Here is a 26,222-nt window from a genome sequence, read left to right as displayed (position 1 = left end):
GGGGGGCGTCTCGAGGGCTGTTGACACAGCTCTTCTCTTGGAGTGGGAGGGGACCCCAGTGAGTGTCGGAGGCCTGGCCTGTGGCACCTCAGGCTTTATCCTCCAGCTGTCCGGGCAGCTCCCTCTACTCTGATTCCAGGCTCTTGCTCATACTATTCCACTGCCTAGAACATTCTTCCCCAGCATTCCTTTACATCGAAGTTCTTGGCCCCACCCCCCACTCTTTGGCTTGTCCCCCAAGCCTCCCTGCCACCACCCATTCAGGACCATCCTGCATTTCTGACCACTGCCTTGGCCTCCATGGCATCCATGGCCTCCACCCTGGCCCAGATCCCCATCCCCTCTGGTCTGCAACCCTCCCTGTCTCTTCCCTGTGTCCCCCCCCCATCAGACCCCAACAGGCAGTGGCCAGAGGGTAGCGATGAACACGTGAGTCGAGGCACATCCCTCCCTGAGAGCAAAAGCCCAAAGTCCTGTCTGCAGCTCACAAAAGGCCTGCGCCCCCTGCCCTGGTCTCTGCATCTTCCCCTCTTCTCGCCCTCTCTCCCGCTCCCTCCTTGCAGGTCCTTGAGCACTTTAAATCTCTCAGTGTGACCTTGGGCAACTTACTCAGCCTCTGTGTGCCTGCCCCTCTGCACAATGAGTAATGTTAGTGCCTTTCTCCTGGGCCTAGTGCTAAAATGAGATCATGCCACAGGCAAGCAGGGCACCTGGCACTTAGATGCTCAAATGTGGGCCTTGGCATGTGCCTGTCCCTCTCCCTAAACACCCTTCCCTGCAGCCTTTGTGGGGCTCTTTAAAGAGAAATATTTGGGCCACAGAACAGGGCCTAAAGAATAGTACGATTTACAAGGACATCAGTTTAGGATGAAGCCAAGCAGGGAGGCCCTCTGCCTGCCCCTTCCAGGAGACCCCACCCCTGCCAACTGCTTGTCTGTCAGACCAGAGCTCAGTGCCACCTCTTCCCCAGGGCCCTCCTTGGCTCACCTGAGTTGCCCCTCACACCCAGCCAGGCAGCTTGCCTCACCTGCCATGTGCCAAGCTTTGCCCACTGTGTGCTGTCCTCTCCCTCGTGCTGTGAGCACCACCAGGGCACACACTGAGTCTTCCGTTATCCTGAGGTGCTCACAGTGCCCTGGAGGGGTCTTGGCCCTCAATGGGTACTCCATAAACCTCCGCTAAAGCGAAGAGCCCGTAGATGCTGTTGTGTGCAGGCTGGTTGCCACCAGGGGGCAGTGGTGAGCTGCAGACCCTGATGGCATTCCCCTAAAGCTTTAATGCGGTGGGAACGGCAGGGGCGGATCTGGAGGGCTTGGGGAGGAAAGGCCATGGGTAAACCTCGCCCGTCCAGGATCCATCTAGGATTGGCAACTTATTTACTGTGAACACTTTAAAAGATGGAATACACATTACTGGTTTTTCCTTTTGCCTCAGGCTCTAATATAACAGCACTGTTACTGATTCTCTACTTAAAATTTCAATATTTTGTTCATGGGTGTTTTTTTTTTCACATTAATTGTGCTTTTTAAAAAATATTGCATTAAAGTATTTATCTTGGTTACTGAGCTTTTTGGCGCCCTCTTTGCTTTCATGCCTCACCTCCCTCACCCTAGTGTCAGCTCTCCTAAAACAGAGGATTTAAGACATCAAATGCTATTAAGAGACACTCGGGGAACCAGCTCCTCCAACCAGGTGCTTCCCCGCCCCCCGATAGCGGGAGGCCGTGGGAACCCACTGTCCACGTTTTCTTGTGACTCCTTCCAAAGTTTTTTTTGTAAAATTGAATGTGTTATTTTGTTTTTAATTGAACGTGTTCTCATCCCCCCTCCTTTACCTAAAACACAGCCTGTTCTACGGTCCGAAATGCATTTTGCTTTTTTTTTTTTCACTGAGCCATATGACCTGCAGACCCTCCTTTATCAGTCCATCAGCACTTCCTCATTCTTTCTATCCCGTGTGGAAAGCTCCAGGGTGTGCCTATCTCAGCGTTGATTTCATTCGGGGTTTTTCCAGTCTCTTCTTACAAGCAAGAAACACTCTTGTGCATCATTTCCCATGAGCACAGGCATCCTACCTGTAGGAAAAATTCCCAGAAGCAGGATTGCTGGGTCTTAAGTGAGACAGAGAATTCAACTCAAGAGGGTTTCACAGAACAAGCTGTAATGAAGGGATTGATGTCAGGAATGTGAGCGGGGTTGGAGAACCAACAAAAGTATGTCGAGCGTATCTGTCTCCTTCAGCTGGTGTAACAACTGCAGAGTTAGTGCCTTCAACACGAATTTATTGTTTTGCAGTTCTGCAGCTCAGAAGCCTGACACGAGTCTCACTGGGTCAAAATCAGGACATTGGCAGAGCTGCAGTCCTTCTGGAAGCTCTGGATGGGATCCATTTCCTTGCCTTGCCCAGCTTCTAGAAGCTGCTCACATTCCTTGGCTCCTGGCCCTTCTTCCATCTTCAAGATGGCAAAGATAAGTCAGGCCCTCATATCATATCACTCTGACTTCTTTTTCTGCCTCCCCCTTCCACTTTTTTTTAAATTAAGATTTTTAATTTTATTTGAGAGAGAGAGTGGGCAGAGGGAGAGAGACAGAGAGAAAATGAAGCCGACTCCATGGTGAGCATGAGCCTGACATGGGGCTCGATCTCACGACCGCGAGATCGCAACCTGAGCCAAAACCAAGAGTCAGTCCATCAACCGACTGAGCCACCCAGGTGTCCCCCCTTCCAGTTTTAAGGATCCTTGTGATTACCTTGAGCCCAACGGGGTAATCTTCTTACCTTAAGGCCAACTGATTAGCATCCTCAATTTCCACCTGCAAATTTATTTCTTTTTTTAAAATATTTTATTTATTTGTCAGAGAGAGAGAAAACACCAGTGGGGGGAGGGGCAAAGAGAAGCAGGCTCTCCGCTGAGCAAAGAGCTGGATATGGGACTTAATCCCAGGACCCTGGGATCATGACCTGAGCCAAAGGCAGACGCTTAACCGACTGAGCCACCCAAGCATCCCTCCATCTGCAAATTTAATTTTCCCTTTTTATGCTTCTCCCTAACGAAGCATAACATATTCACAGAGTCCAGGGATTAATTCCTACATGGGCATTTTTGGGGGGTCTCTTACTCTGCCTGCCACAGAGAGGCACCACATCCAGGGCTCAGGTGCATGGGCAGGAAACAGAATTAGCAGAACTCATTGGGATCTGGAGCCATGAAGAAGGCACTCTTTGCAGAATATGTGGTTGCAGAGATAGAGCCACTGCCCAAACCGCGGCCAGCAGGGAGGGAGTAGGGGAATAGATAACCCTCCTTGGTCTCCCACGGCTGGTCTCTGGCCAGGCTTCCCCATTGGCAGAACCCACCTGAAGCCAGAGATGTGGAAGCTGGGCAAAGCACTTTGATTTCTTGTGGCCACAGGAGGAAGCCCTCAAAACACAGCTGCTCATAGGCAACAAATATCCTGGGTGCTGGGAACAGAGCCTAGAACAAGTTACTCCAGCCCCCGATAGCCCTTGCCTGGCCAACTTCTTCCCTCCCTACCACTTACCACCTTCCAAGATATCATAAAACCCACTTATTAGTATTTATCTGGTTTACGTTCACTCCCCGGAGGCAGGGATTCCTGTGTTTTGTTCATGGCTATATCCTCAGATCCTAGAGCACAGCACACAGTAGGCACTCAAAAAGTGTGTGTTTTTAAATTGCGGTAAAATGTACATGCCATAAAGTTAACCATTTTAACCATTTTTGGATGTGCGATTCAGTGGCTTTAAGTACAAGACACTGTTCCGTTAAACACTTAATCCCCCATTCATAAAATACCTGTAATTCTGTGACTGGTTTATTTCAGTTAGCATGATGTTTTCAAGGTTCATCCATGGTGTAACATGTATCAATTTCATTCCTTTTTAGAGTTGAATAATATTCCATTGTAGGATATACCATATTTTGTTTACCATTCATCCATCAGTGGACACTTGAATTGCTTCCACTTCTTCATTACTGTGAATAATACTGCTGTGAACATGGGTGTGCAAATATCTCTTTGAGTCCTGCTTTCTTTTGCATATACACCCAGATGTGGAATGGCTGGGTTACATGGTAATTGTACATTTAACTTTAGGAACCACTCAACCATAAACATATCCTGAATTCAGTAATTCAATGTCAGGGGCCCAGAAGCAGAATAAGAACTTGTCTTCAAAATCCTTTTTTGCCTTTTCAATTCAGAACCGTGTTGAATGAATGAATTACTTAAGTAATTCTTTAAATAAAAAAAAAGAATGATGGTATAAGAATGTTGCTTTGCACCACTGGGAAACCACATAACTGTCCATCCATGGGAGAAGAGACAGATAAATTGTAGCCTATTTTTTTTTAAAGATTTTTAATTTATTTATTAGACAGAGATAGAGACAGCCAGCGAGAGAGGGAACACAAGCAGGGGGAGTGGGAGAGGAAGAAGCAGGCTCCCAGCAGAGGAGCCTGATGTGGGGCTCGATCCCATAACACCGGGATCACGCCCTGAGCTGAAGGCAGACGCTTAACCGCTGTGCCACCCAGGCGCCCCAAATTGTAGCCTATTTTTAAAAAAAATTTTTTTTTAAAGATTATTTATTTATTTATTTATTTAACAGAGATAGAGACAGCCAGCGAGAGCGGGAACACAAGCAGGGGGAGTGGGAGAGGAAGAAGCAGGCTCATAGCAGAGGAGCCTGACGTGGGGCTCGATCCCATAACGCCGGGATCACGCCCTGAGCCGAAGGCAGACGCTTAACCGCTCTGCCACCCAGGCGCCCCTATTTTTAAAAAATTTTTTAAACCCTTTATTTATTTGAGAGAGAGAGAGAGAGCGAGAGACAGAGCATGTGTGGGGGAGGGGCAGAGGAAGAGGGAGAAGCCGCTTCCCCGCTGAGCAGGGAGCCAGCCATGGTGCTTGATCCTGACCTGACATCCTGGCAAGACGCTTAACTGACTGAGCTACCCAGGCGCCCCAACATGTTTTCAGGGTTCATCCTGTTGTGGCACATGTCAGAGCTCCAGTCCTTGTTATGACTGGAGAGTCCAGCGTGTGGCTCTTCCACATTTTGTTCATCCATTCATCTATTGGTGGACACCTGAGTTGTTTCCGCCTTTGCCTAGCTGACGTTTTTGTGTATTTCCAACCCCTTTTTGCGTGCCTGAAACATGTCCTGATCAAATAATTCTGCAAAGTACATCTATCTGCAGGGGAAAGGAAAGAGCACCAAAAACTATCATTAAATGAAAAAGATAATAGCACTCACTCTGCATCCAGTTCCAAGCTCTTACATGTATTACCCTGTTTGATGTTCCTGGCATATCTCGGAGTTTGAGACTCCAATTAGCCCCATTTTGCGGAGGAGGAGACTGAGCATGGAGAAGTAAAGTGTCTTCCCAGGATCCCACAGTGGCTGAGCTGGGATTTGAACGCAGACCGTCTGGTTCCAGCCTTCGTGCGTGTCACTCCTGTTTCCTCCCAAGACCAGCAAGGAATGTCCAGTTTAAAGATTCTCGTGGGAATTTCCTGGAGGCATGTATTCATACACGTGCCCGACAGGGTATGGCACTTCCTTGGAAGGATTCCCAGGAAACTGACCAGCCTCATGGCTGTTTTGGGGAAGGGGCTGACTGTTCCATGAACCCTCCAATTCAAAAGAACACAAAGGGGTTTTGTTTTTAGTTCACTGACTCTTGGCTTTTGCCTGGTCTGGTGGGAGCTCTGGGAGGTCCCTCCCTGAAGGGCCAGGGGAATCCCCCAATTCTAGCTTCCTCCTGAAAACCCGCTGGGGACAGGTGGCCAATTGTCCCAGTTTGCTCAGGACTGTCCCACTTGTAACCCCAAAAGTCCCTTGTGGGAATCTCCCTCAATCCTGGGCAAACCCCAACGACTGGTGGGGTGACCTGGAGCCCCCCTGCTAGTCCTGGAAACTGTCTGTGATGGAGGAGTTTGCAAAGGAGGCCTTGGGCGCTCGGGGCAGGACACTAGCCTTCCCAGCAGTCTCTGTGGTCTCTTTTTTCTTCAGCTGTCAGGCGGGTGTGCTGGTCCCACTTTAAGAGAAACTGAAAGAGCTCAGCGAATTCTAAGCACATCCAGTCCGGGACACTGTGACTTAGTATCATATTCTTATTACTGGGGTTATTAGCATCATTATTATTATTAGTCATGATACTCACCTGCCACTTCCTGTCCCCCTGGGTTGCTGGACACCCAGTCCCAGGCTCACCCCGTGCTCTGTGGTCCAGCCTCCGGTCCAGTGGAGGCTGCCCCACCTCACCCAGCCGGCTGTTGAAGAATCTGGCAACTTTGACTTCCTGCTGCTGCACTCTCAGGGGCAGAGAGGAAGCTGAGGCCGGAAGGCCATGGTCAGCCTTTCTGCAGCAAGCAGGACAGCAGCTCAGGCCCAGAGGGCTCCCCAGGCCATTCGCTCCAGCACCTTTTAGGCAGCTACTGGGTGACAGGCATAATTCCAGGCGCTGAGGATACAGTGGAGAGCCACACAGACCCCTCCCTTGAGGAGCTGACATTTTAGAGGGGAAGACAGGCATTAAAATCAGTGCTCAAAGAAACTTCCAGGGAAATGTCAGGTTGTCATAAAGACTGCAGAGAAAAATACAGCAGGCAAAGAGACAGAAAGATGGGCTTGCTGATTTAGATGGAGGAGCTTCTGGGGTGGGGTGAGGGTTTATTTCTTGGCCTGGGTAGTCAGTTTATTGCTGTTGTTCTTTAAAACTGGGCCCACAGGTGAAGCCCATGAAAGCGTTCTTTAATGCACGGTAAGGGAGAACTTTCTCTACTTACAACACTTCTGATACCCTGTGGGTTTTCCACGCCAAACAACTCTCCAGTTTTCTGTGGACACCAAATGGGAGGAACTTGATCAGATATTAAAGGTGGGGGATGACTTAAAAGGATTCTTTGCTCCCTCGGACTGGACCAAGCAGGCTGAAGACAGGCTCAGGCCAAGGTCAACAGCTATTCCAGAAGAGGGCTCCGATTAGAGTGGTCAAGGAGAGGGTCTTTGTCACCTCTCCGCACCTCAGTTTCTTGATCGGAGAAATGGGGATAACATAAGCCCCCAGGGGACTGCTGCCAGGATCAAATGAGATATTGCAGGAAAACACTCTGCATAGCCTTCTCAGTAAAGGACGGCGACTTGCTGGTGTGTGTTGATTAGAACTCAGATCGGGTGGGACTTTCAAGCTGCTGCTCTGACACCCTCAGAGGACGGGGCTGGCGGAGTGATCAGGAAGAGGATCCGAACAGGTGGGCCGGAAATGCCTCCCGGACGTCGTGTGAGGGGGTGTCTTCATCCAGCTACGTGGAGCTGGCCAGGCGGAGGCAGGGGAAGCGAGGCAGGATGGAATGGAGTCACACGGCAGGGGGCTGCAAGACTGAAGGGCGGCTGGCTGAAGCCTTGATCACCAAAGTGAGGACAAGAGGTTTACACCAGGTCCGAAAGCGTCACTTGGGCCAACGGCCCGAGTAGGAAATTGATGTCGCGGCGTCGTTTGAAGGCCGCACTCTTGAACCCGGCGTACTTGCCAGCCCTTCCGCATCTCCGCCCATTCCCCCCAGCAGCCAATCGCTGACGCTGCGGCGCATCCAGGTGCCGGCCCAGCCAATCGCGGTTGAGGGTAAAAAAAAAAAAGTGAGGTTGAGGACCAATAGGAGCGCCGCTATTGCAACGAAAGGCCCAATGGTTACGTGCGACGGGTCACAACGGTGGCCAATGAGTTTGCCCATTTCAGGCGGCCAATGGCAGGCGGCGTCTCGGCGGCGATTCGGCGGTGGCTGCCCGCGGCTGCGGGGCGGGGTCCCGGGTTCGAGCTACAGTCCGGGTTGGAAAGGGTGAGCCTGGAACCCCCGGGAGGTCCTCTGGAGGGCAGCGGGAAGTGCGGTGGGAGGCGCGGCGGGGAGGCTGCGTTTGGCCGGGGGTGGATAGAAACACCCGCTGCCTCGTGACTGGTCGATGCCTGGTGGGTGCGCATCGCGGCTTCTGCCCCAGCCAGCGAGGCTTCGAGGTTTTGGGGGTGTGTTGGGGTGAGCGACTGTGAGGGCCTCCTGGGTGCAGACGTCACTGCTACCGCACCTGCAAAGCTGGCTCTGCACCCACTGGGGACGAGGAAGAAGGAAATGGGCACCTTCCAAACCCCATCCCCACCGTATTTTCTCAAATGTTAACATACAATGATAGCGAACGTTTATTAACTTAACTGCATTATTAACTGCACGCCAGGCCCTGTGCTGAGTGCTTCCCCTGCCTCAGCTCATTGAATCCTTCCAACACCCCTTTGAGGGAGAGACTGCTATAGGCCCATTTTCCAGACGTGGAAACCGGCTCAGAGAGGAGCTGATTCCTGTGGAATCTGACAGTGTGCTATAAGGACATGCTCTTCTTCCCATCGCTGTTTACCTTGAAACTGGAGAACTTGGAGGCCTGAGCCCTGGGCCTGGCTCTCGAAAAGTCCCGCAGCTGGACTGAGGGGAGAGTGGAAACACAACCTCTCTTAGGCTCAGGGGAGTCAGCAGGGCCTGGGGTCACTCGTGGGGTAGATGTGGGAGGCAGGGATCTTGGCCTGCAAGAGAAAGACGGTCAGGATGATGGAATCAATAATGATGATTTTATTTTTTGTTTTTGTCATATTTGTTATTTTTTCATGCCTGCATTAAGGGCTAGGTGCTGTGGGGATGTCACAGCCTTCTTTTCGTGACAATGCTCTCCTCATCTTCGTTTTCCGATGGGGAAACTGAGGCCCAGTGTGGCTAAGTGACTTGCCTGAGTTGACATTGGGAGAGCGGTCTGTCTGACCATACCTGCCTGTCTGGTGATTTGGGGAAGGTGGGTTCTAAGCAGGTTTTTATATTGGCGCAATTTTATCCAATAAAGGGGTTCGGTGTTGTTCATGACAAATCTAACAGGTGTGGACGTGTACCCTAACTCCATCAAACAGATGTAGAAATGGGCCCAGGGAGGGGAAATGGGTGCCTAAAATCACACAGTGAGGTTTCTAGAATCTTCTCAGGCCTAACGTCTGGGGGCTGATGGCCTGTCTCTTTCTAGCCAAGCCAGCTGTCAAAAGCATGCCTCTGTGCCATTGGGGTGCCACCACCAGGGACAGCAGGCCTGATGGCGATGGAGCTCAGCCCATGGCCACCAGGGGAGGCCTGAAGGTCCTTCTGCACTGGGCTGGCCCTGGTGGCGGGGACCCCTGGGTCACCTTCAGCGAAGCCACACTGACCGCAGAGGAGGTCTGCATCCACATTGCACAAAAAGTTGGTGAGTCTGGGGCATCAGCCCTGTGGGTGGAGGTGCTGACAGGATCTGGGCCCGTCCGTCCATCTGTCCGTCCATCCATTCAGCAGACACTGAGTGAGCAACTACAGTGTGCCAGCCCCAAATCGCTGTCTTTGGAGAGCTGATATTCCAGTAGGAAAATCAGCAAGAGACACAATGAGTAAGAAAACTGTGGGAGAGGCACCTGGGTGGCTCGGTCGGTTAAGCATCTGCCTTTGGCTCAGGTCATGATCTTGGGGTCCTGAGATCAAGCCCCACATCAGGCTCCCTGCTCAGTGGGGAGTCTGCTTCTCCCTCTCCCTCTGCCCCCCCCCACTTAAAACTGGGAGAGCAGAGGTAGATGATGGAGAAAAATTAAAAATTCAGGAGAGGAGTGCGTGGCTCACTCAGTTGGCAGGGCATGTGACTCTTGACTCCAAGTGAGGTGGGAGCCACAGAGGACTGTGAGCAAAGGAGGGACGTGACTGGACTCAGGCATCATGGGTGCTCTCTGGGTGCCATGCGGGGAATAGACTGTGGTGGGTGAAGGTAGGAGCAGGGAGACCAGGGTAGCAGTGACCCCCAGGTAGGAGATAAGTGGGAGAGGCCAGCCAGGGCCAGATCTTACGGTGACTTAAATGGCAGAGGGAGGAGTTCAGAGTTCCACTTTCTTCTGAGAGCAGTAAGGAACTGTGGAATGGCTGAGAGAGCCTATAGTAGAGAGAGGTACCGAAAGTTTCGTTTCTTCTTCCCCAGGAGGAGAAGGTCTGTGCAATTGGACCTTGCTGATATGCCCCTTCCTCCAGGAAATCCTCTCAAACGCCCTTGCCCACACCTGGATGGGGGCCTCATGGTGGATTTCTACCACACCTTGTACTTTCCCATTGGTGGCTGATCCTTCCAGAGCTCAGACCGGTGTGCTGGGTGGTGTGAAACATGCCCAGCAGAAGAAAGAGCTTGTGTGAAGGTCCCAGAAAGCCTGATCTGTTTGAGGAAGCAGACCTTAAGAGTAACTGGAGTGTCGGTTTCAAGAATTTGAAAAGGGAAGTAGGAATTGAAGTGGAGCATAATTGTCAGAGTCCAGGTCATAGTTATACCTTTTTTTTTTTTTTTAAGATTTATTTATTTTAGTGAGGGGGGGCAGAAGGAGAGGGAGAAAGAGAATCCCCTCTGAGTGCGAAGTCTGACTTGGGGCTCCACCTTATGGCCCTGAGATCATGACCTGAGCCTAAATCAAGAGTCAGGTGTTTAAACGACTGAGCCACCCAGGCGCCCCCCCAGGTCATCCCAGGTCATGGTTATTCTGTGCTGAGAGGGTTGAGCTTTCTCACGGGGCAATGGGGAACCATGGAAGGTTTAAGCCAGAGAGTGAAACAGTCAGATTGGTTCTTTAGGAAGTTGTCTCTCCAGGAGGCATTCTCCTTCTGTGGGGGGGGGCAGTGTACTTGGACCCAGCAACTTTGGAAAGCCATTGGCATCATCCCACAGAGTTGGAACCTCCATTCCCTGAGGCCACACAGTTCCACTCCTAGATATGCACCGTACAGACACGCAGCTCACGTGTTCTAGGAGACACATACGAGAATATTCAGAGCTGCTTCATTTATCTTCATGAAAAATGGGAGACCATCTCAAAGTACCCTCTACAGGAGAACACGCAAATTGCAGTCAGGTTGAATGCTGGAAAGCTATACAATCAGGAAAAAAGGAAATTTAACCGAAGTTACAAGTAACATATGTGAAGTTTTTGTGTGGTTTTTTTTTTTAATTTTTTTAAAAGTAATCTCTATATCCAACATGGGGCTTGAACTCACGACCCCAAGATCAAGAATCACACGTTCTACCCACTGAGCTGGCCAGGTGCCCCTTGTGTGTGAAGTTTTAAAACCTGTTATGACACGAGAAAGGAGATTGTAGAAGGACACCTATAAGGTCATATTGCATAAACGAGAGTTTATAAGATTTGAGACTAGGTCATAGAGGATATGAGAATGATAAACTCTAGTTCAGGAGTGTGGTTAACTCAGTGGGAGGGGAGAGGAGGTGGAAGTAGACAGGGGCAGCTTTTATGTCTTGTGGCTGTACTTTGGTGATGATAAATTACTCTGAACGGACTGTCTTAGGTAAAATTTTCAAGTAATGTGTATAAAAGGATGCCTTGGGTGGCCGGTGTGGGGGATAGAGGCTGGGCTAGGACTGGGCTTTGGAGCTGAAGGATCCCGGAGATGAAGGATGCGGAAAGAGCAGGCCTTGTGACCCATCTGATGTGAGTTGCAAGCGAAGTTGAGGACAAGGACCAAGTCCTAGCTTGAAGAATCGGGCAGACGAGAGGCAGGTTTGGGGACCTGGGATGAGGTCTCTTTGGGACAAGGCACATCTAAGGGGGCTGTGATGTCCAGGGGGAGACAGCCAGGAGGTAGTTGGATATTCCTCCAGGGTTGCAACTCAGAGAGAGACCAGGCAACGTGCCAAAAGTTTGTGGAGTTGGGCTGCTCGGTCTAGGGTAGCTTCTTGCTGCAGTAACAAGCAGCCCCCCAAATGTTCCTGGGTCAAGACAATGAAGGTTTACCTAAAATCTAATGCAGGCCAGATGAGTCACCTCTGTCTCATAACTTTGGCACAAGGGGCCTCCAACATCCCTAAGGCAGAGGAGATGGTAAGAGTTTATTTCCAGGCCTGGAAATCTGCAGATCCCTTTCAGCAGCATCCCATTGGCCAGAAACTGGTCCTGTGGCCCCCATCCCAGATGCAAAGGAGGACGGGAAATGTAGTCTGTGAAGCTGCTGCATGGTCACCATATTGTATTGTCCTCTGTGGGCAGGCAGAGGCCCAGGGAGGAAGGGTCTGTGAGGGGAAACAGCAGGTCTGGGGGTCCACAAGGCAGATGGCAGCAGCTGCCGCCTCCTGACCCTCTTTCTCCTCTGTTCCAGGTATCACTCCGTCCTGCCTCAATCTCTTTGCTCTCTTCGATGCCCAGGCTCAGGTCTGGCTGCCCCCAAACCATGTCTTGGAGATCTCCAGAGACATGAGCCTGACGTTGTATTTCCGCATGAGGTGGGTGATGGCCCCTTGGGAGTCTTGTCCCCTTTTGTTCTGTCCCCTTGCTCCCCTGCACCCCACCTTCCTGGAGCTGGTCTAATCCATTCTACGCCCCAGCTGCCACCACTCCCTCCCCTCTTGAAGGTTTTATTTCCGGAACTGGCACGGCACAAACCCTCAGGAACCGGCTGTGTACCGCTGTGGGCCCCCAGGGGCCAAGTCTTCCTCAGAACAGGCAGAGCAGGGGATGCAATTGCTGGACCCAGCCTCCTTTGAGTACCTCTTTGAGCAGGTGTGTGTAGGGCTGGGGAAGTGGGACTATTCATGAGGGACTTAGGAGTAGTTGGGCCCCCCATCTCTCCCCAATTCACTAAAGCTAATAGATTTCAACTCATGCCATCTGGGATCCTTTGGCTGCCTGAACCAAAGTGTTCTGAGACACGGGATTGCACGGGAAAGAGTGCTGTGATCAATTCGTGATGTCTGCCACAGGCCGAGGGTTGGACAGAGGAGGCACGCATGCTGTGTATTTGGCCTTTCCAGAAAACGGGGGTTCCCTCCCATCCCCAAAGTGGACAGAAGCTGGGGAGTGAGTGGGTTCTCATGCCTCCCTTTCTGCCCAATCCCTCCCCCCATCCCCAGGGCAAGCATGAGTTTGTGAATGACGTGGCATCACTGTGGGAGCTGTCGAGTGAGGAGGAGATCCACCATTTTAAGAACGAGAGTCTGGGCATGGCCTTTCTGCACCTCTGCCACCTGGCTCTCTGCCATGGCGTCCCCCTGGAGAAGGTGGCCAAGAAGATCAGGTGTCTGAGAATGGGGCGGGACGGGTCTTTGGGAGCCACGAGAGACCTTGCGTACTGCCGTGTCTTCATTCAGCACTTATCTGGTACCTGCTGTATACCTGCTGTGGTAATAGCAGTAGTTCTGGGTGTTGAGGCCCCAGCAGTGAACAAGTCAGACTGCCATCACCGCCCTCCTGGAGCTCACATCTGGTGAAGGAGACAGGCAGTAAACAAAATATAGAAGTGAAAGGTCCAGTGTTTCCGACGGTGATAAATGCGGAGGGGGAAAATTAAGCAGGAAAGGAGCGTCAGAGAGGGAGGGGTGTACAATTTCAACTTGGGTGGTCCGGGAGTTCCTCACTGAGAACATAGCATTCAGATTCAAAGGTGTGAAGGAAGTGAAGGTGGGAGGCATGTGAGTATCTGGGAGAAGAGCATTCCGAACAGAGAGGACAGCCGGTGCAAAGACCCTGGGGCCTGCCTGATGTTTTGGAGGATGTGTGGCTGCAGCAGTGTGAGCTTGGAGAATTCCACAGGATTCCAGGGAGAGAAGGACACAGGAGTGTGGGGAGCTAGGAGCCAGCTGTGGGCACTGCCGTTGCTGTAAGGGCCCAGGTAATCAGGGTACACTGCCTGGAGGAGGCAGTGGGAGACATGGATCTTTGAGGACCAGCAGTTCTTCTTAAAGCACATATCTTTCCATCCCTGTTGTGTTATCACTCTGGAAGACTCGGGCTGGGACAGTGAAGGCCAGGGTGTTGGGAAGCCCAGAGGAAGTATCCTATCTAGCCTGGACGGCAGAGAACGCTTCCTGGGGAAGGTGACATTTCTCTTAAGACTTGAAGATTGAGTCAGCTTTAGCCAGATGTGGAATACATTGGCAAGGGATTCTAGGCAGAGGGAAAAGCATATACAAAGGCTGTTTCTTGGGGATCTGAACTTGGAATATGAGGGCCTGAGAGCAGGAGTCCACCAGGCTCTAGTCAGGGAGCCTTCCTCCGAGGGCTGTAGGGAGCCCTAGGAAGCTTGGAAGTGAGGGCAAGAGGCAGCTACAACCTCGAGCTTTAGGATGCCTCTGGTCAAGGATGGGAGAGAGGGCTTGGGACACGGAGAGATCTGTTAACGCACGTGAGCTGTACTGGTAGTTGGGTGCCAGGCAGGCAGTGAGAGAAGGGGTGCGGGGGAGCTTTGTGAGGAGCAGAGGGAAATTATCTGTTGATAATTATAGCACCGGTGATAAAAGCAATAGTGACTTCTCCCGCAGTGACAGCCTCTGACGGTCACCTCGTCCTTATGACGTGCCAGTCAGCAGCCCTAGTTGTCTCAGCCCTGGAGCTGGGCCCTGTCCGACCGCACGTATGGATGAGAAGGCAGAGCCCTTTAGGGCCTAAGGAAGTTGTCCAAGAGCTGGGATTTTAGCCCCCTCGTCGCCTCTGGAATTCCGACCCCACCCAGCCTCCCTGCGCTGGCCCTTTATCGTGTTCTCTTCGCCCTGCACGACAGCCCGCCTGATTTCTAGACAAGGCAGCTGAGGTTCAGAGAGGTTAAGCCGCTTGCCCAGCGTCACCCAACTAGGCCTGCTACCCCAGGCTCCTGACCATCCCTTCCTGGTTGCCCCCCAGCTTCAAGGACTGCATCCCGCGCTCCTTCCGGCAGCCAGATCCGGCGGCACAACGCGCTGACGCGTCTACGCTTGCGGAACATCTTCCGCAGGTTCGTGCGGGCCTTCCAGCCGGGCCACGTCTCGCAGCAGGTCATCATGGTCAAGTACCTGGCCACGCTCGAGCAGCTGGCACCCCGCTTCGGCACGGAGCGTGTGCCCGTGTGCCGCCTGCAGCTACCGGCCCAGGCCGGTGGGGAGCCCTACTACATCCGGGACGGCGGGCAGGCTCCCCCAGAGCCCGGGCCGGACTTGGCCCCCGGACCCCCCACTCATGAGGTGCTGGTGACGGGCACGGGTGGCATCCAGTGGCGGCCGGTACAGGCAGAGGTGAGCAGAGTGGTTCTTGCATCCAGCAGTCCCGGTAGGGCTGGGGCTGGGGCTCCCACTTGGCCTTGGCCTCCGACGGTGGCTGCAGTGAGCCCTTTCCCTGCGTGGCTCTGGGATGTGTCTGCCCCCTGGGGTGGTTTTTTATGGAGTGTTCTATCTCTGTCTAACCCCCGGGGACCTCATTTCTGGGGTCTGCCCCTCTGAGGAACCCCTGTCTGGTGTCTGGGGTTGAGAGGGCCCGGCTCTTCCTTTCTTCCTCCCTGAGATTCTGGCTTCTGGCGTGTGGATCTCTTGGGGAGGGTCCCCTCCCATCTGTGACACAGACTCGAGCGGGGATGCCACTCGAGGAGCATCCCTGGTCCCCCCAGCTCCCGCCTCTCCCCAGGGAGAACATGCGGGAGACTGAACGGGCATAGCCCTGCTTCATCCCCTGCCCCACGTGCTGGGTTTCCAGGGTCCCAGAGGCGATGGCAGCAGCAGGAATCCCCATGCTGGCCCAACTGGGAAGAAAACCAAGGCCCCAGAGGTGGTCAACCAGCCAGCAGACAGGCCTCGGGAAGCGCCATGGGCCTACTTCTGCGACTTCCGGGATATCACGCACGTGGTGCTGAAAGAACGCCACGTCAGCATCCACTGTCAGGACAACAAGAGCCTGGTGGGGCCTGGGGCCGGGGGCCTGGCAGGGGCTGGGGGCGCCTGTGGCCCATGATGCCTGCCTGAGGTCCCCCGCCCTTGGCCTGCAGGAGCTGACCCTGCCTTCCCGGGCCGCAGCCCTGTCCTTGGTGTCGCTGGTGGACGGCTATTTCCGCCTGACCGCCGACTCGAGCCACTACCTGTGCCACGAGGTGGCTCCTCCGCGGCTGGTGATGAGCATCCAGGAGGGTATCCACGGACCCCTGCTGTGAGTGCCGGCGGGGGGGCACGGGGGTGACACGGGGCGAGGCGGTGGCTGCCCAGAGCTCATGGTGAGGCAGAAATGAGGCGTGTGCGCATGTTTGTGTGATCTCACGCCTTGGTATGCGTTCACGTGAGTGCGTGTGTGTTCAGCTGTGAGTGTACGTGTGGGAGCGCGCGCACTTGCGTGTGCATGCGTGCAGATGTGCACACCGGGTGGGGGGAGAGGGCGCCTGCAGTGGTGTGGACACATGTCCTGACAGTACATGGGGTTGGGACTGTCACCATGCACGTGTGCGTGTGTAACAGCCCGCCCGGCGTGTGGCCCTGCTTTATGATCGTGCGTAAAACCGTCATCCTCCGTTCTTGCATGTGATGGGACGGGTGCTTTTTGTGCAGCCATGTGTTGCTCAGATGTCGGAGGCCATTCGCACGTCCGCATGAGCATTCGCATCCCTGCTGGTGTGTGTCTGCCTGGTTATTGGAGGTCCCTGTCTGTGCGGTTCTGTCCAGACACGTGGGGCTTCAGGGCTTCTCAGACGTGCATGTGGCCGTCCTGCACGCTGCTGGGTCAGTGGCGTGACTCTCAGCTTATGTGGTCCTCATACCTGTGTCTGGCTGTCCCCCGTCCTACCTGTGACACCGGGACTGGCCGCTGAGGTGTCTGAGAGGTCTGACCCCTCGGAGCCTGGTGTCTACATGAGCAGAGGGTGGAGGGGCCGTTCCGCCTCTTGAGGTCGAGGCGGCGGTAGGTCCCCACCAGTGTGCGCCCCCTGCCGTGTCTGTGGGCGCCGTCCGCCTGTGTCCTCGTCTGTTCAGGCGGCTGTGACAGTGCCGTTGACTGGGTGATGCAGAAACAGCGGACATCGATTTCTCACAGTTCCGGAACCTGGAAATCTAAATTCAAGGTGCAGGCAGGTCCAGTGTTTGGTTGAGAGCCCCCCATTCCTGGTCCACAGATGGCTGTCTTCCGTCTGGGTCCTCACATGGGCCAGCGGGCCAGGCAGCTCCCTGCAGTCCTTGTTGTAAAAGGGCACGAATCCTATCCATGGGTTTTCCACCCTCGTGACCTACTCACCCCCGGAGGCCCCGCTGCCTCGCCCCATCACGCTGGGGTGTAGCTTTCAGCAGCGGAGCTCTGGGGAGACACGGACGTTCAGCTGACAGTAGCACGGGAACCCCCGCGTGTGTGGGTGTCTGGGCCTCACGTGTCGTGCCTGTTTGTGCTCGTGACAGTTGTCACCTCTGGGTCTGGGATGTCGCCGTCCCCATGCCACCCTGTCCCAGTGGGTAGGCGGCCACGTCTGTGGTTGTTGTCCTGCGTGTTTGACAGACTACCCGCTGTGTGTCAGAGTGGCTGGCCAGGTGTGTGTCCATCTGGCGTCTGACAGCTGTCTCCTGTCTCTGCACGCATGTTACCTTGTCGACACTGCCTGACCGTCGTCCCGCACACATGTGTGCCTGTCCTGGTACTGCTTTCATCCTGTTTTCCTGTGCGCGACGGCGTTCCACTGCTGTGTGTATGTGCTCGACTCCGCGTCACCACACGAGTGCCCATGTCTGATGTTTGTCCAGCTGGGAGCGCTCCCCGACGGGCAGGTTCTGTGGGCCCGCGGTACACCCCATATTCCCTGACAGTGGCCCCCCTGTCCCCTGCAGGGAGCCGTTTGTGCTGGCCAAGCTGCGGGCGGAGGATGGTCTCTACCTCGTGCACTGGAGCGCCAGCCACCTCAACCGCCTCATCCTCACCGTGGCCCAGCGTGAGCAGGTGGGCCTGGGGCGGGGGTCCTGGGCTGGGGCTGGGCGCGCTCCCTGCCTGGACCCCTGCTCACCGCCCCCTGCCCCCCACCGCAGGCACCGGGCACACAGCACATGCACCTGCGTAAATTCCCCATTGAGCTGCAGGCGGGGGTCTTCACGCTGGAGGGCTGGGACCGGTCCTTTCCCAGCGTGCGCGAGCTGCGAGCCGCCCTGCAGGGTTGTTCCCTGCGGGCTGGCGATGACTGTTTCTCCCTGCGCCGCTGCTGCCTACCGTGGCCGGGAGGTACGACGTGGGGGACCCTAGGGTGGGGGTGGGGGTGGCATCTTCCCCCACCCCCGCAACCCAAGCCAGCCCTTAGTGATGTCACCTCAACCCCCCAGAGATCTCCAACCTCATCATCATGCGGGGGCCTCGGGCCAGCACGGGCCCCCCCAACCTCAGCCAGCTCAGCTTCCACCGGGTCTGCCGGGATGACATCACCCAGGTGCGTGTGGGCCAAGCGCCCTGGGCCCCGGGGGGCACTGGGGACGACAGCCCCGAGTACTGGTCATGGAGGTGCTCCGTGCCCTGTTCCTCTAGCTCTCCCACTTGGGCCAAGGCACAAGGACCAATGTGTATGAGGGCATCTTACGAGTGGGGGGCAGAAGCCCCGAGGAGGGCATGGCAGACGGTGAGGACCCCCCCACGCCCAGTGGGGACCGTGGGCAAGAGCTCCGAGTGGTACTCAAGGTGCTGGACCCCAGTCACCATGACATCGCCCTGGTGAGTGAGCACAGCTGGGGGGCCAGGGGCAGGGGTGCAGGGGTCAGGGTCCGTGGCCACCTTACCTGCCCTGTCCCCACAGGCCTTCTACGAGACAGCCAGCCTCATGAGCCAGGTGTCCCACGTGCACCTGGCCTTCGTGCACGGCATCTGCGTGCACGGCTCTGAGAGTGAGTGAGCCCCCGCATGCCCGCTCGCACCCCCGCTCACACCCATCCCCGTTTGCAGGCCACGCCCCACTTATGCCCACGCCCTGGGTTGGACCCCAACCCTCAGCCTGTGCCCTCCTCACCCCTGACTCCGTGCTCCACCTTGACCTATACCATGATCCCTGACTACACACCTCAATCCGTGACTACTCGACCTTCAACCTGTACCCCAGCTGCTGGCTGTATTCCAGTACTCCCCGGACTGCGCCTTAACTCTTACCTCCACCTCAGTGCTGCCTGCACCCTCACCCTTGACCCACATCCTGACTGCCGGCTGTATCCCCAGCTCCGTCTGCCATCTAACACCTGCCAGCCAGCCTCTGTCTACCCTCTGACCCCACCGGCACTGGGACCCCATGCGGACACCAGCGCGGTTGGGCACCCCCGTCCTCCCGGATCTCAGCCCCTGCTCTACACCCACCCCTGCACTTCCTCTGCATGTACCTCAAAACTCCCTGTCCAGCCAGTAGCCCCCAGATCCTCAGCCCCACGGGTCTGCCTCGCCTGCTTTCCCTCCAACACTGGTCAACACCCCACGAGCACCCAGGCCCGTGGGGTCCTCACGTCACCTTCGCCCCAGCCTCACGCTCTGCACCTCCACTCGTCTCCACCCAGTTCCGTCCTCACCTTTGTCACTTACACGTCAGCTTTGCCCGACACGCCCCGGCCTCAGACGGCAGCCTTCACCTCTGCCTCACCCTGCACCCACACTGCCCACCTTCCCTCCTGCATCTCCCCTCACCCCAGAGTCGCTCGCAAGCTGCCCCCCGCGTCTCTGCCCCAGCGCCTTCCCCACCCACGGTCCCAGCCCCTGTGTCCTGCCCCCCATATCCTGGGGGGTGGAGGCCGATGGGCAGCCTCCGCAGCAGCCGGGCCTTTGCAGACATCATGGTGACGGAGTACGTGGAGCACGGGCCCCTGGATGTGTGGCTGCGGCGAGAGAAGGGCCACACGCCTGTGGCCTGGAAGGTGGCGGTAGCCCAGCAGCTGGCCAGCGCCCTCAGCTACCTGGTGCGTGGCCTGCGGGCGGGGCCTGGGTCGATTTGGTGCACCAGGGTGACCTCAGCATCGGGTGTGGAGGTCTCAACACAGGACTCCATCTACACACTGGCCTGGGAGATCTTTCCACGAACCTCCTCTGCTCACACACCCCTGTGGCCCCATCTCCTCCAAGAGAAGAACACCTCATCCCTCTGGGTCCCAGGGGCCTGGCCTCAGCTCCTCCATCACTCTCTTTCGCCATTCATCCCAGCGCCTCCTGGGCCAGTCACCCCAGTTTCCAGAGCACCTCTGCGTGCCAGGCTCTGTCCTAGGCCCTGAGGACACACTAGAGAACAAAACAAGAGTCTCTGTGGTTAGGGAGCAGGTATTTTAGTTGGGAGGGGCAAACAAATAATAATTAACTCCTCTACATAGTATTTTAGAAAGTAGTGACAGCTGTGGGAGAAAAGCAGGGGTGGCGATAAGGAGTTGCTACCGTCTGGGGAAGAGGTGAAGTTTTAAAGAGATGGGTGGGGGAAGGCCCTACTACGGTGACCCGGAGGTGAGGAAGGAGCCGTGTGGGTATCTGGAAAGTGCATTCCAGGCAGAGGGAAGAGCCAGTGCAAAGGCCCTGGGGCAGGAGCTTGCCTGGCATGGTTGGAGGACAGCAGTTGGACCTGACCACGAGCTTTGGCCACCAGCTCCAGGAGGACAGGAAGGACCTACTGGGTACCCAGTGCTGCCCAGTCACAATGACAATGTATTCGGATCCCCATGATTGTTTTTGTCTTGTTTGACCATGATTATTTTTTTCACGTGGGCTGTCCCTGTGGAGACCACCTGGGATGGGAGTGGGGGCAGCATCTACAGCCCCCCACAGGTCACACCCCCTTTTCACTCCACCACAGGAAGACAAGAACCTGGTTCATGGTAATGTGTGTGGCCGGAACATTCTGCTGGCACGACTGGGGCTGGCGGAGGGCACCAGCCCCTTCATCAAGCTGAGTGACCCCGGTGTGGGCCTGGGCGCCCTTTCCAGGGAGGGTGAGAACCCGGGCAGGGCTGGGTACAGGGACAGGCTTCCCCGCATTCTTTTCACCCTTGCTGACCTTTGGCCCTGGCTCCTAGAGCGGGTGGAGCGGATCCCCTGGATAGCCCCCGAGTGTCTCTCTGGTGGAGCCAACAGCCTAACCACCGCAGCCGATAAATGGGGCTTTGGTGCCACACTCCTGGAGATCTGCTTCGACGGGGAGGCCCCTCTGCAGGGCCGTGGCCCCTCTGAGGTATGTCCGGGGCATCTCTGGGCCCTTCCTACAAAGGGGATTGGTACCTCCAAGGAGTCTAGAGGGCACGTTCAGGGTCCAGAGCTGCCTCCCCTCTCGCTGTGTGGCTTCCCGTGTATATGTGGCCTCGTCTGTCTGGGGATCTGTCTGGTTATCTGTCAGTTGGGGTTAGCAGTCTCCACCTCATAAGGTTGTTGGGACACACAGCAAGTAAGTGACATGCTTCAGTTTTGAGAGAGCCACCAGGGCCATCAGAGAAGCCGCAGGCTGTAGGGGTGAGGGAGGACCAGAGGACTCCCCTGAACCAGCTGAGGGGTCAGGCAAAGCTTCTCAGAGGAGGTTTTAATCCAGGTACAGAAATGTTGCAGTGACCCAGGCTGGGAAGTACAGCCTGGCGGAGGTCACAGCATGTGCAAAGGCCCTGAGGCTTTGGTGCATTCAGATTTCGGTTGGAGCTTCCTGGAGCCAGAGGAGCCAGGGCAGGAAGGGCCGAACTCGAGCTGCCCTTGAGCACAGCAGAGTCAGCTGGACTTGGGATCGAGCCCAGGCTCTGAAGTGGTGACCAAGTCTGCTTCCCTACGCCAAGCCTCAGTCGTGTCATCTGTAAAATGGGAATGACCGGAACAAGGACCTAGCTTGTTCTGGGAGCTTGACTGTCTTTTGGAGAAGGGGACTGGGGGTGGGCAGTGGGCGCTGACTCCTGTGGGTCCCCTTCCTGGCAGAAAGAGTGTTTCTACCAGAAGCAGCACCGGCTTCCTCAGCCCTCCTGCCCGGAGCTGGCCACACTCACCAGCCAGTGCCTGACCTATGAACCAGCTCAGCGGCCCTCCTTCCGCACCATCCTGCGTGACCTCACTCAACTGCAGCCCCAGAGTGAGCTCTACCCCATTGCCGGGACCCCTGCTTATGCTGTCCCGGAGTCCCCAAGGTTTCTGCCCCATGGCTCATGTCAAGTGTGACAGTGTCTAAGCCACTTACGGGCCTGCCGATGCCTGTGTTCGCCTTAATGGTTTATTTGGGGAGAGCCACAACTTCCTTGGACAATCAGGCCCTTGCGATTTTTTGGCTTTTGTTTTCTCGTGATAAAATACCCTTTACCCGATCTAAGACCATCCCAGGTGTCCATTAGGATGCAGCGACTTCTGCATTTTGGACCCGATGTAGAATTTTCCAGCCCTTGCCAAAAAAAAAAAAAAAGTTTCCTTATATTTGAGATCAGATGCTGGGGGAGCGGTGGCTCCCTTTCTGTGCCCCCAAGTGTGGGCCTGCTGGGGAAGAGGCAGGGGTCCAGTGACACCTACTGTGGCTCTTCTAGATCTTGCTGACGTCTTGGCTGTGAACCCCGACTCGCCTGCGTCGGACCCCACCGTTTTCCACAAGCGCTATTTGAAAAAGATCCGGGATCTGGGCGAGGTGAGGGGCCTAGGGGGCTGGGGCAGGCCAGAAGTTAATTCTGGAAATATGGGTGGGGCCTGGCTTAAAAGACCCTCAGCCTGAAGGGAGGCCCTGGGGCTTTGGAAAGGAGTCCTAGCCCCCAAGGAGGCCCACTTACACGGAGTAGGTGGGGCCTAGGATTTTCCAAACAGACCCGACTGGAGGTGGGGCCTGGGGAGCCGGGGTAGGGCCGACCCGCCTGCGTGTTCCGGGGCCAGGGTCATTTCGGCAAGGTCAGTCTGTACTGCTACGACCCCACGAACGACGGCACTGGCGAGATGGTGGCCGTGAAGGCCCTCAAGGCGGACTGCAGCCCCCAGCTGCGCACCGGCTGGAGGCGGGAGATCGACATCCTGCGCACGCTCTACCACAAGCACATCGTCAAGTACAAGGGCTGCTGCGAGGACCCAGGTGGGCGGGGCCGGCAGGGCCTGGGGCCAATTAGAGCTGCTGGCTGCAGCCTCCGCCCGAGGACGCACCAGGGTGGGTGCGGCCGGGCTGCCCCCCTCCCACCTGCTCCCTCTGCGGGGACCGGGATGGGCGGAACGTACTGGAGGCCCTCTCGCCTGGGCATCTGGGGATGGGTTTTAGGATGGGCTGTCCCGCCTGAGGACTGGACCTGGTGTGGGCGAGTCGGGGCCCCACCTTGGGGAGGAGGGAAGCTGCGGGGCTCAGAACGGGCGGCCCCTGGCCCCTGCCTCCATCGCCCGCATGGGCCACCCCTCCCCTGCATCAGGAGAGAAGTCGGTGCAGCTCGTCATGGAGTACGTGCCCCTGGGAAGCCTGCGCGACTACCTGCCGCGGCACAGCGTTGGACTCGCGCAGCTGCTTCTCTTCGCTCAGCAGATCTGTGAGGTGGGCCCGCCGGCTCCTGTTCCTCGAGCCCGGCCCCCTCCTTGGCCTAGCCAGATGGTCCCATACCCGCTGCTCACCAGTCCCCGCTTCTGGACCGGCTCGTCAACCCACCCAGTTTCCAGTAGCCCAGTCCCCGCCGATCCTCACACCCCTGCTGCCAGCTCTGCTCCCACCTGCCTCCCTGCCCACGCCTGCGCCTGCCTGGTCCTCACGATCCTGACCGGCTCCCCGCCCCCCCCTTCCAGTTCTGGTCCCGCACTCCTCACTCCTCGGGCTCTCCCTGGCCCCACTGATGCTGAATCGCCCTTCCCCCAGGGCATGGCCTACCTTCACGGACAGCACTACGTGCACCGAGACCTGGCTGCCCGCAACGTGCTGCTGGACAACGACAGGCTGGTCAAACTTGGGGACTTTGGCCTGACCAAGGCTGTGCCTGAGGGCCATGAATACTACCGCGTGCGCGAGGACGGGGACAGCCCCGTATTCTGGTGACCAGACAGGACCCAGATTTGGTGGGGTGTCAGGGTCACCTGGAGCACACAGGGTGAAGGAGCTAGATGCTGGGGTCTCAGATGACAGGGCCTGGTGAAACTGCCCCCCCCCAGGATGGGGCCCTGACTGGGACGAGAGAGCCCCTCAGCCCCAGGTAAGGACTCCCACCTGGTCTGGCCCATGGCCTGAGTGCCCCGTCCCCCCAGGTATGCCCCAGAGTGCCTGAAGGAGTGTAAGTTCTACTATGCGTCCGACGTCTGGTCCTTCGGGGTCACCCTGTACGAGCTGCTGACCTACTGTGACTCCAGCCAGAGCCCCCCCTCGGTGAGAGCCAGGCCCTCGGCCCCACCCCATACCGGAGGCGCTAGAAAGACAAGCGTGGGGTTCCCAGCCCTCCCACTGTCGGGAGTGCTTAAGCCACCTGGGCAGCACAGTCTCACTGTGTAAAACGGGCCCCTTGCCGTGCAGGCGGGCTTTGACTGTGATAGAAACCCACTCAGATAGAACAGCCTGGTCAACCCTTTGCAGCCCGGGAGGCAGCGCTTGACTTAGATCCTCAGCTGTCCGCAGGAGACCCCTTTTTCTCCATCTCCGCTCAGCTGCTCTCTGTGGTAGCATCTTTCAGGCAGGGGCCCCCCACCCCCACAACCCCTGCTCTGTTGTGGCAACAGTGGCACCCTAAACTCTTAAGGCACGCAGCCTCCCAGCAGAGGGGACCGAAGGGCCTCCTACCCCCCACCCCCGTAATTGAGGACTTTCTGATTGGCCCAGCTTGGCTCCTGTGTCGCCACGGAGCCAATCACTGTATAGCCACGAGCCACGGTTATTGGCCAGGCCTGCGCTGGGGGAGGAACCAAGGCTGTGCTAGGAGTGTATTCCCAGAGCAGAGTGCCAGTGTAAGAAGGGGGGAGAAAAGGTTCTCGATTGGTGAAAACAGTTTGCTGAGAAGCTTCATAGCAAGCCCCTGGTTCAGACTTACTCTATGAGCATTAGTTACCTAACATCCACAGTAACCCAGTGATAGGTGTTACCACCCCGTTTTACAGGTGAGTAAACCGAGGCCCAGAGAAATGAGATCAAAAATCTGAAGTTATGCACCAGGAGGTGGTAGGGGAGGGACTGGAACCGCTGACCTCTACCTAGGTAGACCCGCCTCCTGAAAAGAGCTGGCCTTGTTTTTGTGCAGAAATTCATCGAGCTCATAGGCCTCACCCAGGGGCAGATGACGGTGCTGAGGCTCACTGAGCTGCTGGAACGAGGGGAGAGGCTGCCCCGGCCAGAGAGATGTCCTTGTGAGGTGAGACCCCCCCTTTTCACCTCCCCGCCGTCGGACTGCGGAGAGAGCAGCCCCCCACAGTCCCAGTTTTTTTCCTGCCCAGATCTATCTCCTCATGAAGAACTGCTGGGAGGCAGAGGCTTCATTCCGTCCCACCTTCCAGAACCTCATACCCATTCTCAAGACCGCCCAGGAGAAATACCAAGGCCAGGCCGCCTCAGTGTTCAATGTGTGCTGAAGCCTACCAGCGGCTCGGGGGGGGGGGCCGGGGNGACCGGAGCAGGCGCCCACCCAGACTGCCTCCCCGCCCCCAGAGGAACCCAGCAGGGAGAGGTCAGCCTCACCATCCCCAGTGCCTTATTCCTGACTGGAGACCCCACCTCTGTGAATTGACGTGCCTTCCATAGCACTCCCTTTGGGCTGCTGTAACAGCCCCACAGATGGGGCGGCTTATAAACAGAAATGTGTTCCTCACAGTTCTGGAGGCTGGGAAGTCCAGGGTCCAGGGTCCAGGCGCCAGCATAGTCACATTTGGGTGAAGGCCCTCTTCTTAGTTCATAGCCCACATCACCTGGCTGTGTCCTCACAGGGTGGGAAGGGGTTGGGGATCTCTCTGGAGTACGGCCTCCTGGCTGAAGCGCTGGCTCACGGAGCTGGTGGCCACGCAGCGGTAGGAGCCTGCGTCACTGTCCTGGATGTCCAGGATCTGAAGGACCACTTAGGAAGGCGCCACATTCATGATCTGGCACCTGCCAAAGGCCCACCTCCTGATACCGTCACGTCGGGCATTGGGATTTCAACGTGAGCATTTTGAGGGGACGCAACCCTTCAAAACAGTCACACCTTCCATGGTTATGAGCCTGGCCCAGGCCCCTGAGGGACCCAGGACAAGCAAGGACCTAATCAGGCCCCTGAACCCCATCTTTTTGCCTCCCCCTCCAGCTCCCACACTTCAGTAGGCCCCACCATTTCCACTAGCTGGTAATAAACTCGTATTTTCTCTGCTGGAGGCTGTGATCCTTGGGCCCTTCTTCAGCCTGTGTTTGCTGTCCTGGGGACCGCAGCTAGAGCGAGCTGCTGCAGAAGCCAGGCTGAGCTCTTCAACCTCTGCTCCCCTCCAGACCACCAGCTAGCAGGCCGGTACCGGGAGCACAGAAGGCTCTCAGTAA

General features: G+C 56.2%; 1 protein-coding gene across 1 annotated transcript; it reads left to right on the top strand.

The window, feature by feature from the left end:
- Positions 1-7,741: 7,741 nt before the first annotated feature.
- Positions 7,742-26,060, top strand: TYK2 (tyrosine kinase 2). The gene is given in 26 exon segments (XM_011227650.3): positions 7,742-7,865; positions 8,689-8,856; positions 9,079-9,294; positions 12,222-12,345; positions 12,475-12,622; positions 12,973-13,136; positions 14,738-14,771; positions 14,773-15,105; positions 15,560-15,760; positions 15,849-16,006; positions 17,659-17,767; positions 17,854-18,043; positions 18,142-18,245; positions 18,341-18,523; positions 18,606-18,693; positions 19,616-19,743; positions 20,622-20,757; positions 20,842-20,996; positions 21,719-21,869; positions 22,312-22,409; positions 22,649-22,841; positions 23,167-23,285; positions 23,601-23,773; positions 23,984-24,101; positions 24,964-25,074; positions 25,157-26,060. Coding segments are annotated over 24 exon segments (3,549 nt in total). The 5' UTR covers positions 7,742-7,865; positions 8,689-8,856; positions 9,079-9,098; the 3' UTR covers positions 25,292-26,060.
- The last annotated feature ends 162 nt before the right edge of the window (positions 26,061-26,222 follow it).

Source organism: Ailuropoda melanoleuca, chromosome 4, assembly GCF_002007445.2.
Source record: "Ailuropoda melanoleuca isolate Jingjing chromosome 4, ASM200744v2, whole genome shotgun sequence".
NCBI lineage: Eukaryota > Metazoa > Chordata > Mammalia > Carnivora > Ursidae > Ailuropoda > Ailuropoda melanoleuca.
This window is presented reverse-complemented; position numbering and strand designations above follow the sequence as displayed.